At 38.5% G+C, this 13,623-nt stretch overlaps 1 protein-coding gene across 3 annotated transcripts in view; it reads right to left on the bottom strand.

The window, feature by feature from the left end:
• LOC125922024 (ubiquitin-conjugating enzyme E2 E2) overlaps window positions 1-13,623 on the bottom strand; it is a 368,037-nt gene that overhangs the window by 88,755 nt on the left and 265,659 nt on the right. For all 3 annotated transcript variants that reach the window (XM_049629865.1, XM_049629868.1, XM_049629866.1), the window contains exon 4: window positions 1,115-1,247. In XM_049629865.1, coding sequence (XP_049485822.1) covers window positions 1,115-1,247 — 133 coding nt within the window. The remainder of the gene's footprint in view (window positions 1-1,114; window positions 1,248-13,623) is intronic.

Here is a 13,623-nt window from a genome sequence, read left to right as displayed (position 1 = left end):
AGAAAAGAACATGGGCTTTGGACTCCAATTTCCTGGGTTCAAATACGGACACCACTATTTGCATGCTGTGTAATACTAGGACAGTTACTTAGTTTCTCTGTGCCTTGGTTTCTTCTTTAGTAAAATTATACTTGTTACTTTTGCTTTGATATCCAAGCATCAGTGGAAACGAAGGAAGGAAGAGAGGGAAAAAAGGGAGTAAAGGTAAGAGGGAGGGAGAGGAATTACAGAAATTCATGGTAAAGGCAGTTTTATTTTCACTTTTTAAAACTGTGCACTCCAACATACATCTCAAGTAAGTTTTATTTCCCTCTGCAATGAGGGGTTAAGTCAGGTCAAATAAGAATTCTTTTCTGGTGGCCAATGCACAGAGTCAGTATTTTTAGGGTCTTTTCCTTTTCAAAGTGGAGAATGAATTAAAACCCATCAAATCATCAAATGACTGACTTACAGACAGTAGAAAGGAATGTGAAGAATTCTTAAAGTGTATAGTTTTGTCTTAAATAAGTGTAAATTTCCTATGTTCATTAATTAGTCATTTACATTAACCAACTATTACAAATACTTCTTTACTAAATTCTCTTGGCATCATTTTTCAGCCTTTGTGGGTCACACTTTCCATTCTAGTGCGTGTGTAGTTCATGTGAGCAGCTGAACTTTCAAAACTCAAAACTCCACAGCTGGAGTACCCTAAGTACCCTAAGACTTGAGTAGTGGGACTCCCTCTGCATTTAGTCTGGCTCCTGGGCTCGGTTCTGGCTCCAGCTTCAGGCTGTGTCTGGTTTTCTGGGTTCCAGGGCTGGCACAGGCCCAATCTCACTCACCTAGTTCCACCCATTACATGCTGTTTTATGTTACATTACAACATAAACCACAGAAAGGAGACGCTGAGAAAGGATGAGAAAAATCAATGAAATATGAGTGAGGGGCTGGGGTAGGGATATAGCCTATAATTTTTCACATTGTTTCCTTTTAAATACAATTAGCCCTGGAAATCTGTCTGTGTTAACAGAATAGACATGCATTCCTAGATATGTATATTTAAGAATATGTATATGTGTATACATATACAACAGTACATATTGCTAAAAATGGATGAATACTTCATACTGACCTTAGGGGGTTTAAACGGATAGTCTGGTGAAAAGGTAATGTCAAGAAAGAACACCCCTCCTTCATAGACAGATCCTGGGGGTCCCAATATAGTTGACCTCCATTCATAAATGTTGTCTCCTTTGGGTCCAGCACTGAAATAAGACATACAAATGAAATGTGCTTAGAGATTATGTAAACCCTGAAATTAAAAAAAAAATTCTATTTTGGTAACAATAAATTGAGCAATTGCAATAAAACACAACAAGTAGGATAATTCTATATGATGGTTCACTTGTCAGTATCATCAATATTCTATAAAGAAAAGATGTTGGTATTACTTAATAAAACAGAATCAGGAAGATTCTGTTTTGCCATCCACAATCCTGTACCTATTGAACAAAAGATTCCTAGGACCAAAGACCAGAGGTAGAAGCACAAATGTTTAATAAAGCATGAAATTATTTGTGAGGTCTTAAAAAAGATGATTTGGTCATAGAGTGAAAGAGACAAATTTCTGAAGACAGAAGGGCCACTAGAGAAAATAAAGTCTAATAAAAAATAGTCTAATCCGTCTGTTAACAACTGAGAATACAAATGAGGTTCACAGAGATCAGTAAATGTTCATCAGCCATAAAATTCAGCTCAAGTATCATATCCCACGTGAATCTTCCTCTTTTCTCTTTTCCCGCCAAAGAATCTGCTCCCTTGGCCCTCATGTATCATGAATAGTGTGGCCTGTAGAAAACAAGATGTATTTCATTTTATAACAATGTTTTTAATTAATAAATGTTTTAAAGTAAGTTCTAGGCCCAACGTGGGGCTTGAACTCACAACCCCGAGATCCAGAGTTGCAGGCCCCACCAACTGAGCCAGACAGGCACCCCCATAACTGTATTTTTAAAGTGTTTACTTTTTCTGCCACTCCCTAGAAGTTCCTTGAGGAATAGATTTTTGCCCCGTCTTAAGGCCTAGTAAGTACATTTTGTTCGATGATGATACATTAATAGGAAAGCAAGTGAAGCCACATGGCGAGTAGCGGTAAACATCTGTCTCTGACTCTGAGAAACTCGCTGAGGAAACTAATGCCCACATGAGTCACATGAATTGCAATCTCTCAGGTGAACAAAAGGACAAAATGAGATTATAATTCAGCTTTTCAGTGTTCTTTTTGCTACATCAAGCTAATACCTACATCTAATAGCCACAAATTACCCTCATGTCCAGTAGCAAACCCTTTGGGGAGGATTTTATTGTCAACAAAGATTTAGTTACTACTCTTTCTTATTTTGAAATTAGTTTAGATCTACAAAAACTTCATTGTTGAGCAGTGTAGCACAAAAGCATGCATCTTAATTAAGTTGGGATATGCACTGGAAATGCAAGGATAGTTTAATAATAGAAAATCATTAATGTAATTTACCTAAGATATTGAAGTTGGAAAAAAAAGGCATAATCTCAATGGGTGCAGGAAAAGCACTCAATAGGCTTTAATAATAGCCATTTATGACAAAGAAGCTTTTTAGCAAAAGTGGAATAGACAGAAACTTCTTTAACCTGATAAAGAATATCTACCAAAAACCTCACAGCAACTAATATATTCAGTGGCAAAATACCAAAAGTATACCCTTTAAAAATTGAGGAACAAGATAAGGTCGCCCACTACATATACTTCTAATCAATACTGTATTAGAGATCATATCCATCAAGGTATGGAAGACACAAGGAAGGAAAAAACAAAAGGTATGGATTGAGATGGAAAAAATAAAACTGTGAGCATCTGCAGTATTTATGTACACAAAAAAATCTATATACAATTTATTAAACTTAATAAAAGAGTTTATAAAGTGGCTAGATATAAGATCAATATGAAAAGCCAACTGAATTTCAACACACTAACAACATTAGAAAATATATTTTAAAATATCTTGTAATAGTATTAGAAACACACACACACAAAACCTATGAATAAGTTTCATAAAAATATGTAAGATTTTTTTGAAGAGAATCAAATAAATGGAGAGTTTATGAGTAGGGAGATCCAGCATCCTACAGATGTCAATTTTCCCCATATTGATCCAACGCAATTCCAATCAGAAGTGTAACAGTTATTTAAAAAATGAAACTTGATGGGGAGGCTCGGATGGTTAAGCATCCAACTCCTGATTTCGGCTGAGGTAATGATCTCATGGTTTGTGGGATTGAGCCCTGCATTGGGTTCTGAACTGATAATGAGGAGCCTGCTTGGGGTTCCCTCTCTCTCTCTCTCTCTCTCTCAAAATAAATAAAAATAAACTTATGAAAAAAATAAACTTGACAACTTGGTTCTAAGATGTGTTTGGAAGCTCAGAGAAAATCATCAAACTTTTCTGCACACTTACAGGAATCTGATATATGTCAGAAGTGATGGGGCTAAGCAAACAGTTTTTGTATATGACAAATAGAAAAACTGGATTTCTACTTCAATAAATATACAAACCCTTGTTGTAGATGGATTAAGCACTTCAATGCAAAAGTCAGAAGTTTAAGAGGTTGCCTAAAGAGAATGGCAAGCCACAAACTAAGAAAAGACTTTTGGATCATATAAAATTGATCAAATTCTAGTGTCCAGTATACGGATTCCTGTGAATCAAAAAGAAAAAGACTAGCAATAACTTAGAAAAGACATAAATAGGCATTTCCAAAAAAGAAGAAACATGAATGGCCAATAATCATATGAAAAATATTCAATTTCATTAAATTATGGAAATGAAAACTTCAAATTACAGTTCAATATTATTTTACACTATATACAGGCAAAAATAAAAGCATGACAAAATCAACTGTTGATGAGGATGTGGAAAAACAAGAACTCCTATACATTGCTGAAGAGTGCTCAATCACTTTGGATAAGAACGTGGACTTTAGGTTGAATCTATATACTCCTGTGTTACAACATTTCAATTGCATTCCTAGGTACGTACCACAGAGAAATTTTTACACATGTGCACCAGAAGACATATACAAGAATGTTCATGGAAACACTATTTGTAATAGAAAACTGGAAACAACACAGATGTCCATTGACAGGAAAAGGAATAAATTCATCCAAAGGAATACTACATACAGTGAAAATATACTGATTAACATGGAAAATCTTAAAAATATCAGATCGAATAAAAAAAGCAAGTCTAAAGAAATATATACAATATGATATAGCATTTTCATCAAGTTTAAAAATAACCAAACAAGAACATATATTGTTGAGGACACATACACATGTGGTATGGCAAGAAAATGAAAGAGAACAAAGCTCAAAAGAGTAGTTTCTTGGGTAGAATCAGATGGTAGAGGAGAAGTATCTAGGAGCTGCAATGGTTCTGATGATGGTCTACTTTTCAGTATGTATGGTGGATTCATGAGTTACCTGTTTCATTACTAGGTCTCATAATTTACTTACGTGTTAGATATGTTCTTAGATATGTGCCAAGTTTTTGTATTAAGAACAAGTGTGCCAAAAAAGTCTATCAAAATCATACATGAAGACAGTAACATGCAGCATATGTGCAGTGTGATCCTATTATATAAACTAGAAGTACAAAACAGTATTTTATATATTGTTTGTGGACACACATATATGTCCAAGTCTTTAAAGAAATGAACTAAAAAAGACAGACCTAAATTCATGACAGTGGATGTGCAGGGAACAGGAGAGAGGTGTAGGGTGAGTGATGGGATAGTTCTGAAAATGGGGAATGAAGAAGAGTTTAATCAAACAATTTTTTTAATGTTTATTTTTGAGAGAGAGAGAGAGAGACATAGAGTCTGAGCGGGGGAGGGGCAGAGAAACAGGGAGACACAGAATCCGAAGCAGACTGTGATTTGGTGTGTGAGCTGTCAGCACAGAGCCCGACGCGGGGCTCAAACTCATGAACCATGAAATCGTGATCTGAGCCGAAGTTGGACACTTAACCGACTGAGCGAGCCACCCAGACTCCCTGAAGCAGAGTTCAATTTTGTCTCTAGTTTCGATCTCTCTTATTTAAAAAGGATGAAGTAAAAAAATAAAATCAGATCACAGTGTACTGCAAAGTGCTGAAATATGTTGAGAAGCAGGGCACGCACCCCTGCCGCATCCTCTTTACCTACCTCTCCTGAAGCTGACAGTGAGGTACAGACAGAATGTACCGAGGCCAGGTGACAATAAAGCTTTGGCAACAACAGCTCCTTGTTGCCAGACAAGCTCACTCATTCAGATGAATAATATACATGGTTACGCCTTGAGCTATAATTAGACTCAATATGAATAGATAAGTTTATCAGAAGGAAGAACTTAAAAGTAGAGTAAATTATAGGTTTGTAGTTACAACATTACTTCAAGGAGGATGAAGAAATTTAGTTGAAAAAACACACACAGAACACAGCTATGAAACAATGTGCGTAGACATGTTTCCACAATACCAAGATGCAATTTCTCTGAGTCATTTGAGAAATTTTAAGATGATCTTCCAAGAATGGTCATCACAGTTAATTACATAATTTGGGCTGAGGAGGAACCAAATAGTGCCACCAAGGAAGGGACTCAGAAGCAGAAGTCGGGAGACGTCTCACAAAAGCAGCCGCTGTCTATAAATAATTTACATTTAATTAGTGCACATTTTAGATTTTATTTGGTTCTTAGTCAGAATACCGAATTTTATTGGTTCTTTGAAGTCAGTCAGCTGTCTGTGCAGTTATCAACAATGGATTAAATAACAGAGCTAACATCATTCTGAGTTGGTTTATACCGTCCAAATGTGCCTTTTTAAAGAAAGTACTAGTAGTAATAAACTATATTGAACACAGGGTGGTGTTTCAAAATGCATCTAAGACTTCTATCACTTCTCTGATACATACAGATTAAGTTTTAGCAGGCTGGCCTCCTCTGTGATCTGAGAAGTGGCATTTGCGCACTCCCTCCAAGCCCAAAGCTTATAGTAATGGTTCCTGAATTACACAGCCCTCTGTCCCACTCCCATTTTGTGCTTGTTTTTTTGTTTTTGTTTTTTTAACTTTTATTTTTGAGAGACACAGAGAGACCGAGTGTGAGCGGGGGAGGGGTGGAGAGAGGGAGACACAGAATCCGGAGCAGGCTCCAGGCTCTGAGCTGTCAGCCCAGAGCCTGATGCGGGGCTCAAACTCAGGAACCGTGAGATTATGACCTGAGCCGAAGTCAAAAGCTTAACTGACTGGGCCACCGAGGTGCCTGTTCGTTTGTTTGTTTTTTGAAATTTTTTAATGTTTATTTTTGAGAGAGAGAGAGAGAGAGAGAGAGAGAGAGAGAGAGAGAGAAAGGCAGACAGAGTGTGAGCAGGGGCGGGGCAGAAAGAGAGAGAGAGAGAGAGGGAGACACAGAATCCAAAGCAGGCTCTAGGATCTGAGCTGTCAGCAGAGAGCCTGACGATGGTGGGGCGGGGGGGAGGGGGGAGGGGGGATTCAGATCATGACCTGAGCCGAAATTTGGACACTTAACTGATTGAACCACCCAGGCGCCCATTTTTTGTTTTTTGAGAGAGAGCATACGCAGGTGTGCACGCGTGGGGCAGGGGCAGAGGGAAAGAGAATCTTAAACAGGCTCCATGCCCACTGTGGAGCTTGACACGGGGTTCAAGTCCATGGCCGTGAGATCATGACCTGAGCCAAAATCAAGAGCTGGATGCTTAACCTACTAAGCCACCCAGGTGCCCCAACCCACTCCCATTTTGATATGCCCCAGCTGATAAAACCCTGGGATAAAAGTCCAGAAGTGTGTCGTACAATATGGTAGCCACGTAGCTATTGAGCATTTGAAATGCAGCTAGTTTAAATTCAGATACGCTATAAACTATAAAATACATTCCAAATTTCAATGACAATGTAAAGGAAGGTAAAATACATCATTACTTTTTTGTTAATGACTTGTGGACATGATAATATTTGAGATACACTGGGCTAAAAATATATTAAAACTAACTTTACTATTTTTATTTTTTTAATGTGGTTACTAGAATATTTAAAATTATATAAGTGGCTCATATTATATTTCTATTTGACAACAGTGTTCTAGAGCAGCGCTAATAAAACTTTGTGTGATAATGAAATGTTTTTGTGCTTATTCTTATTCACCATCGTAATCACTAGCCTCACATGGCCATTAGGCACTTGATATGGATCTAGTGAGAATGAGGAAGTGGATTTTCAATTTCACTTGATTATAATGAATTGAAATCTAGCCCATGTAGCTGGTGGTCATATATATACTGGACAGTACAGACTTAGAAACTCCAGTAGTCCCTACTGGCCAAATTGTTTTCTTAATATGTCAGAATGACTTGGATTTACATAAAACAGAAGAAAGGACTTCTACATACCTGGATCAAAAAAGTGAGAAGCAGAAGCTGCAGACCGTTTTATATTTTTAGTGATCGTTTCTTCCTTAAGTTGATCAAATAAAAGCTGGTGTCAGAGGACATATGCACTACAGTGTGATGGTGAAGACCATGAATGGGCCTGAGTCAGACTTGCTTGTCGGAATTCCACTCCCACCTGTATACACCCTGGGTAAATACGTACTCTCCTTATATACTCTTTCCATCTGTCTGTTTCCTCATCTGCAAAATGGGGCAATACAGCACTAACTTTGTGGGACAACTGTGAAGTTTTATCAGAGATGTACTCCCGGAGCTTGGAAAATGGGGCCTGTAAAAGCCCAAATAATAAGCTTCCAAATGATAGCTGCTATTCTAGTCGTTATGCTCTGTGCATGACACAGAAATTCACCAACACACTCAAAAGATTAACTGCCTGATTTTATAAGAAGGGTTTCAACATCCCAGGACTAGAAAACAGGCTGCCAAGACTCACCACCACGACCCTGCAACCTAATCTTAGGATACGTATTCCAATAGGGCACAACTTTGGAAACCATCAGAAATCCAAGCTGCCACTTCCAGGAAATCCAATTTTTCACCGAACGGAATGTTTGTTTAACATCATGATTTTTAGGTATGAGGTTATTTGCAATGTTTTCCCTCTTGCAGTATTTGTAATGATTACTACCCTTAACTTTATTTTCAGATTTTATTTTTTTAAAGAAAAAAGATAAACACAGCTAACAGAATTCTATTTCAAAATAAAATGCAATTAGACAAATCTATTAAAATGCAAGTATCAGTTAGCAAAGTACAAATTAGTTGAATAACCAAAGTTGCCACGTGGACAATTTCTGTCAGAGGATCAACATCGTAAACTGTTCAGCCTTCTGTGCTGCTGCCTACAGAGGATGAGCCCTTCTGTACATGTGAAATGTAACACATCTACAATAAAAATGCTGAAAAGGACTAAGCGCTGTCTTTATTTAAGATCATAAGTTGTTTTAAATACATCTGAATGTTTTCAATGTGCTGTGCCCCAGCTGTGACTCTAAGACCAAGAAATTTTGGCTGTGTCTGCTGCCTTTTCATTTAACACTGACTCTGAGATAGAGAAAGAGTAAGGAAGCCCAGGCAACGTAGGAATTCTGGCTCCGTGGGACAAGGAACTTGCCTTTGTAGAGAATCTCTGATATGCCCACACAAACCTGAAGTTGATGGGGATTGAATGGGGAAGAGGAGACAGCACAAGGGATTTCTCAAGAGCTCTGGAAATCTCTTATATGTCAGATTCCACATAGACGAATTCATCCCTTCCCGTGGCGAGCACACTGTTCACCGGCAAATGACCTGCTGCCCATACGTCCAAAGTCCCTCTAAGAGTAAACAGCTGTAGGAATACTGAGCTGCTTGTTTAAAACACAGTAACACACGTTTCTTTAATGTCAAACTGGAAGGAAAGAATAGGCCTATCCCTTAAAAGAAAACATGAAAGCAAGGCTCAGACGAGTTACAGATAAGGAAGGTAGGAAAGGCAGCTGAAGAGGGGAAATACCATCAAACTGTATGAATGATATGAATGAATGAAAAGAGAAAATACATGTGGGAGTGGGGGATTTAAGGGGGAAATGTTTTCACACTGTTCTCAAGGCCATGAGCTGACCTATTTGTTGCTAAACCCAACAGTGCCTTTTGTTTTCATTTTACTAAAACTGTAGCTTCTACTCCCTGATTCCTAAAAAGCTCCCTTCCCCAGGTATCTCTCCAAGAGACACTCTCTGCTCTAGTGTACTTCTCCAATTCTTTTGTCCTCTCCAAAGACATCTCTTCAGTGTCTGCTTCCTGAGAGGTTCTACTCTCAGTTTCCTTGTTTTTTCATCTTCCTTCTAGGTATCTCGTCATCAAACACTGATGGAACCTCTAATCTGGGGAGGAACCCAAGAGTCACCTGATTGTGCTTCCTCCTTCTCTTCTCTAAATTACCCAAAGCCTGTACAATCTATGTAATCTGTCTACTGGTTGCATTAGCTCTTACTTACATGATGGCACCAGCATCCTGTTTCCCTGCCTCCAATCTTGCTTTCCTCCAATCCATCCATCAAACTGCTGCTGATAGGGCAATTTCCAGAAAATCCTTTAAATGGGATCTTCTGCTTGCCTGCTTTCTCTGGCTTCTTAATATTTTCAAGATCAAACCCAAATTTTCTTTCAAAAATACCCGGCTCTAGCTGACTTTTCTGGCCTCATCTCTTGCCACTCCCTTTTCCTCCAGCTCCATTCTCCGGTCATATTGGACTTAGTTATAAAACCTTCAAGACAGCTGGGCTTTTTTTTGGCCTCCTGGATTCGGATAAGATGCTCTGTAGGTCTGACCATTCTATTCGTCCCATAGGCCTCAACTTAGCTACATTCTCCTCAGTGACATCTTCCTTCCCCTCAAAGGCTAAGTAGTCTTTTGGAAGTGGTAACATTCTATGCAAAAACAGCATTATAAAAAGTTATTTTGGGGACCTTTAATACTGGGGAAAGAAGAAATATTTAGCAACAGCATTATCTGGGTCACAGGAAAAAAAAGAACTCATTCTGATAGTGAAAAACCTCCCCTATGGCTAAAAGGGTGTTGAGAAAACAGGCCAGGATTGTAGCTCTTGAGAACACAGATGAAGAATGGTATTTCATCAACTCCTGAGGTTTCCTGTATTTGTTTATAGATTTTGTTTTGAATACCTGTAACACCAAAGCCCACCACAACATCTTAGGAAGTTACAATATAATAGTGGTGACAGAAAAGATCCATTTCGTTCACTAGGCTTGAATGGTTGATATTTTCTCCTTCATACATTTTCTTTCTAGTTCTTAGTGGTCTGGTCCTTATTCACGAAGTATTCCAAGAAAAAGAATTATTTTATACGTTCTGTCAATGAGTGCTTAATAAATGCGAGGATCTCTGTCCTCAATCACACTTCCCAGATTTGAAATGTGAAGAATAAGAAAAAAATGATTTCACTTGACTGTAGATATCTTTTATCAAATCTTACCTTAAAGTCACTACCGTCATCTATTTGTATCCTTTGTTAACGGGTCAACAACTCAGCAGAAGGGAAGAGACTAGAGAAAAAGAGGTTTTTAAATGAAACAATAACTACTACTTAATAATCACAATACTTCCTTTTCCCAGGGAAGGTAGTAGCTAAGTAAGTTAGTATGCTTAGTGCGTAAAACTACCCTTCTGAAAGTTACTGAAGAAGGCAGACTCTGAGGTCATGACACCTTAGACTTCTTTCCGTGTTACGTGTATGTGTGTGTTTGTGTATATTTAAATGTTCCCAATGTGTGATATATTGCAAGGAGTATACAACTTTGCAAAAGACTTAAAATTTTAAGACCTAACTGTACAAAATAATGAATAGGGAGAAACAGAGAAATTGGGAAACAGGAAGGAAGACCATGGGGAAAAACTGCATATTGTTCCTTTTCCTCCTAAGCTGCATTTTGATAAGACACATTATCTTTGTAAGGACAAAGATAAGTCACAGCCAAAAAGAACCAAATCTTATTTTGTATATGTGGGTTGTTAGAAATAAGGTTACAATTATAAAGACTTGGGAGACCATCTAGTTCAGCTTTTTCAAAACACAGAAGAAGCAGAAGCATTAGAATAGGACTGGAATTCTACTGAATTAGACAATCAGGCATAAAATCAACAAGAATTACTTAAAATACTGAATTATATAATCCTTTAGTTAGTTGAAAGACTCTAGAAATAAGTTGAGTTATCTGCAGATTTTTTTCTCTTCCTTTTCAACACACCCTCTTCCCCATAGAAAAAATTACAGACTTCAGTAGCAATTCTTAGCATGCATTTGCAAGGGTGAGAACCTGAAAAATGAAAAAGCTCTCACTGAAAATCTCTTCTATCCAAAGCCTTCATTTAAAAATTTTTTTAAAATGTTTATTTATTTTTGAGAGAGAGACAGAGCACAAGTGGGGGACGGGTAGACAGAGACAGGGAGACACAGAATCTCAAGCATGCCCCAGGCTCTGAGCTATCAGCACAGAGGAGGACACGGGGCTCGAACTCATGAGCTGTGAGATCGTGACCTGAGCCAAAGGTGGATGCTCAACCAACTAAGCCACTCAGGCACCCCCAAAGCTTTCATTTTAAAAGTGATATAATTAAGGGGCACCTGGGTGGCTCAGTCAGTTAAGCATCTGACTTCAGCTCAGGTCACGATCTCACAATTCGTAGGATCAAGCCCGGCATCGGGCTCTGCACTGACAGCTCGGAGCCTGGAGCCGGCTTCGGATTCTGTGTCTCCCTCTTCCCCGCTCGTGCTGTCTGTCTCTCAAAAATAAATAAACATTAAAAAAAAATCTTTAAAAAAAAGTGATATAATTAAGGTTCTGCAAAGTGAAATGCTTTGCTCAAGACCACACGCACAGCAGAAAACCAGAGTGCTCTGATCCTAAGGAGAGGCTCTTACCATTTCACAACTGCTATCAATTTAGATATGAAGACTCAACTGCAGAAACTATATAGTTACCATTATGATGGACTGCCCTGTGTAAGAGAAGAGACCAGAGATCAGGACTAACACCTGGGTTTCCTTTCACGTTTTTATCCTGGGCATGTTTCAAGGACTAGATTCAGGTTTGGTAAAAAGCCATTTTTATTTTAGCTACCAAATTCTTCTTTTTTTCAGCTTTTTAAACTAGAAATACTGATTTTATGCTACTCTCTTCATTTCTTCAGCAAACGGATGACTTCTTGCAACACTGCTTTCACTGCCCACCTCCCAACTTGACTCTGTGCCTTTTCTCCATTCTATATTGAGAGATGAAAGTGCTCAAGGTACTCAAGACTTCCAGAACTAGCCTCTCTTACCTGTACTGTAAGAGCCATTTCGGCATGTGAGCTAGCCAATGCAGCAGGTCATGTTTCTTTATTATTTAAAACGTTCCCCCACACATGTGTTAGACAGGATGGCTATAGAACTTTAACGTGCCTACTGATCTTATCTGAAGGTTAAATAAGCTTTTGACAAAAGTGCAAGCTTCTGATGCCCCTACATAGTTTGAGGAAGTCAAATCCTTCTCACTTTTTTTTTTTTTTAGTTCTCAAAAAAGTTACCACTCACAGACGACAGAATATAAGCTTTCCTGGTATCATTCCAAATGTAGCTTTGTTGTTTTCTAACATGTTTTTTATTTTGTTTTTAATGTTTATTTATTTTTGAGAGAGAGAGAGAGAGAGAGAGAGAGAGAGAGAGAGACATAGTGTGAGTGGGGGAGGGGCAGAGAGAGAAGGAGACATAGAATATGAAGCAGGTTCCAGGCTCTGAGCTGTCAGCACAGAGCCCAAAGCAGGGCTTGAATTCATGAGCTGTGAGATGATGACCTGAGACGCTTAACCGACTGAGCCAGCAGGCTTGAACTCTTGAACTGTGAGATCATGACTTGAGCCGAAGTCGGACGCTTAACCAACTGAGCCACCCAGGAGCCCTGTGGAGCCCCTGTTTTCTAACATTTATAATACAGTATTGAAGTAAAAATTCCATTTCAAAGTTGAGATGGGGCAGGGGCATCTGGATGGCTCAGCCAGTTAAGCGTCCAACTCTTGATTTTGAGTCAGGTCATGAGAGCTCATGGTTCATGAGTTCAAGCCAGGCATCATGCTCTGTGCTGACAGCACGGAGCCTGCTTGGGATTCTCTGTCTCCCTCCTCGTGCTCTCCCTCTCTTTCTCTCTCTAAAAAAAAAAAAAAAAACATTAAAAAAAGGAAGTTGAGATGTGGCAGATCTTAGGGACAGTGAGCTATTTTATAAAGATTTATTTATTTGTATACAAAGTTATTATCAAGGCAATTTCTTTCCCAAGTGGATTAAATACCTCCAATATACTCAATACACTTTCCACTGGCTGGGAACATCTTTGGTTCTTGGACAGGAAAATGGTAAACAACAATTTCTTCATACAGCTATCTAATTTCTTCCAGAAAAGGCTGGCTGTGGTATCCTACAACCTGCATTTTTCTTTGTATTCCTGACATCGCTCTGTGGCTCCAAGATCCACCAACAGGGTTCTCTTTCAATAGGTCAAATAGAAGGCCAATGGCAAAAGTAAACTGCACACACAGATATACAATAAATGTTGAAAAATAATA

Source organism: Panthera uncia, chromosome C2 (genome assembly GCF_023721935.1).
Source record: "Panthera uncia isolate 11264 chromosome C2, Puncia_PCG_1.0, whole genome shotgun sequence".
NCBI lineage: Eukaryota > Metazoa > Chordata > Mammalia > Carnivora > Felidae > Panthera > Panthera uncia.
Note: the sequence above shows the minus strand (reverse complement) of the source record. Positions and strands in the feature narration are given on the sequence as shown.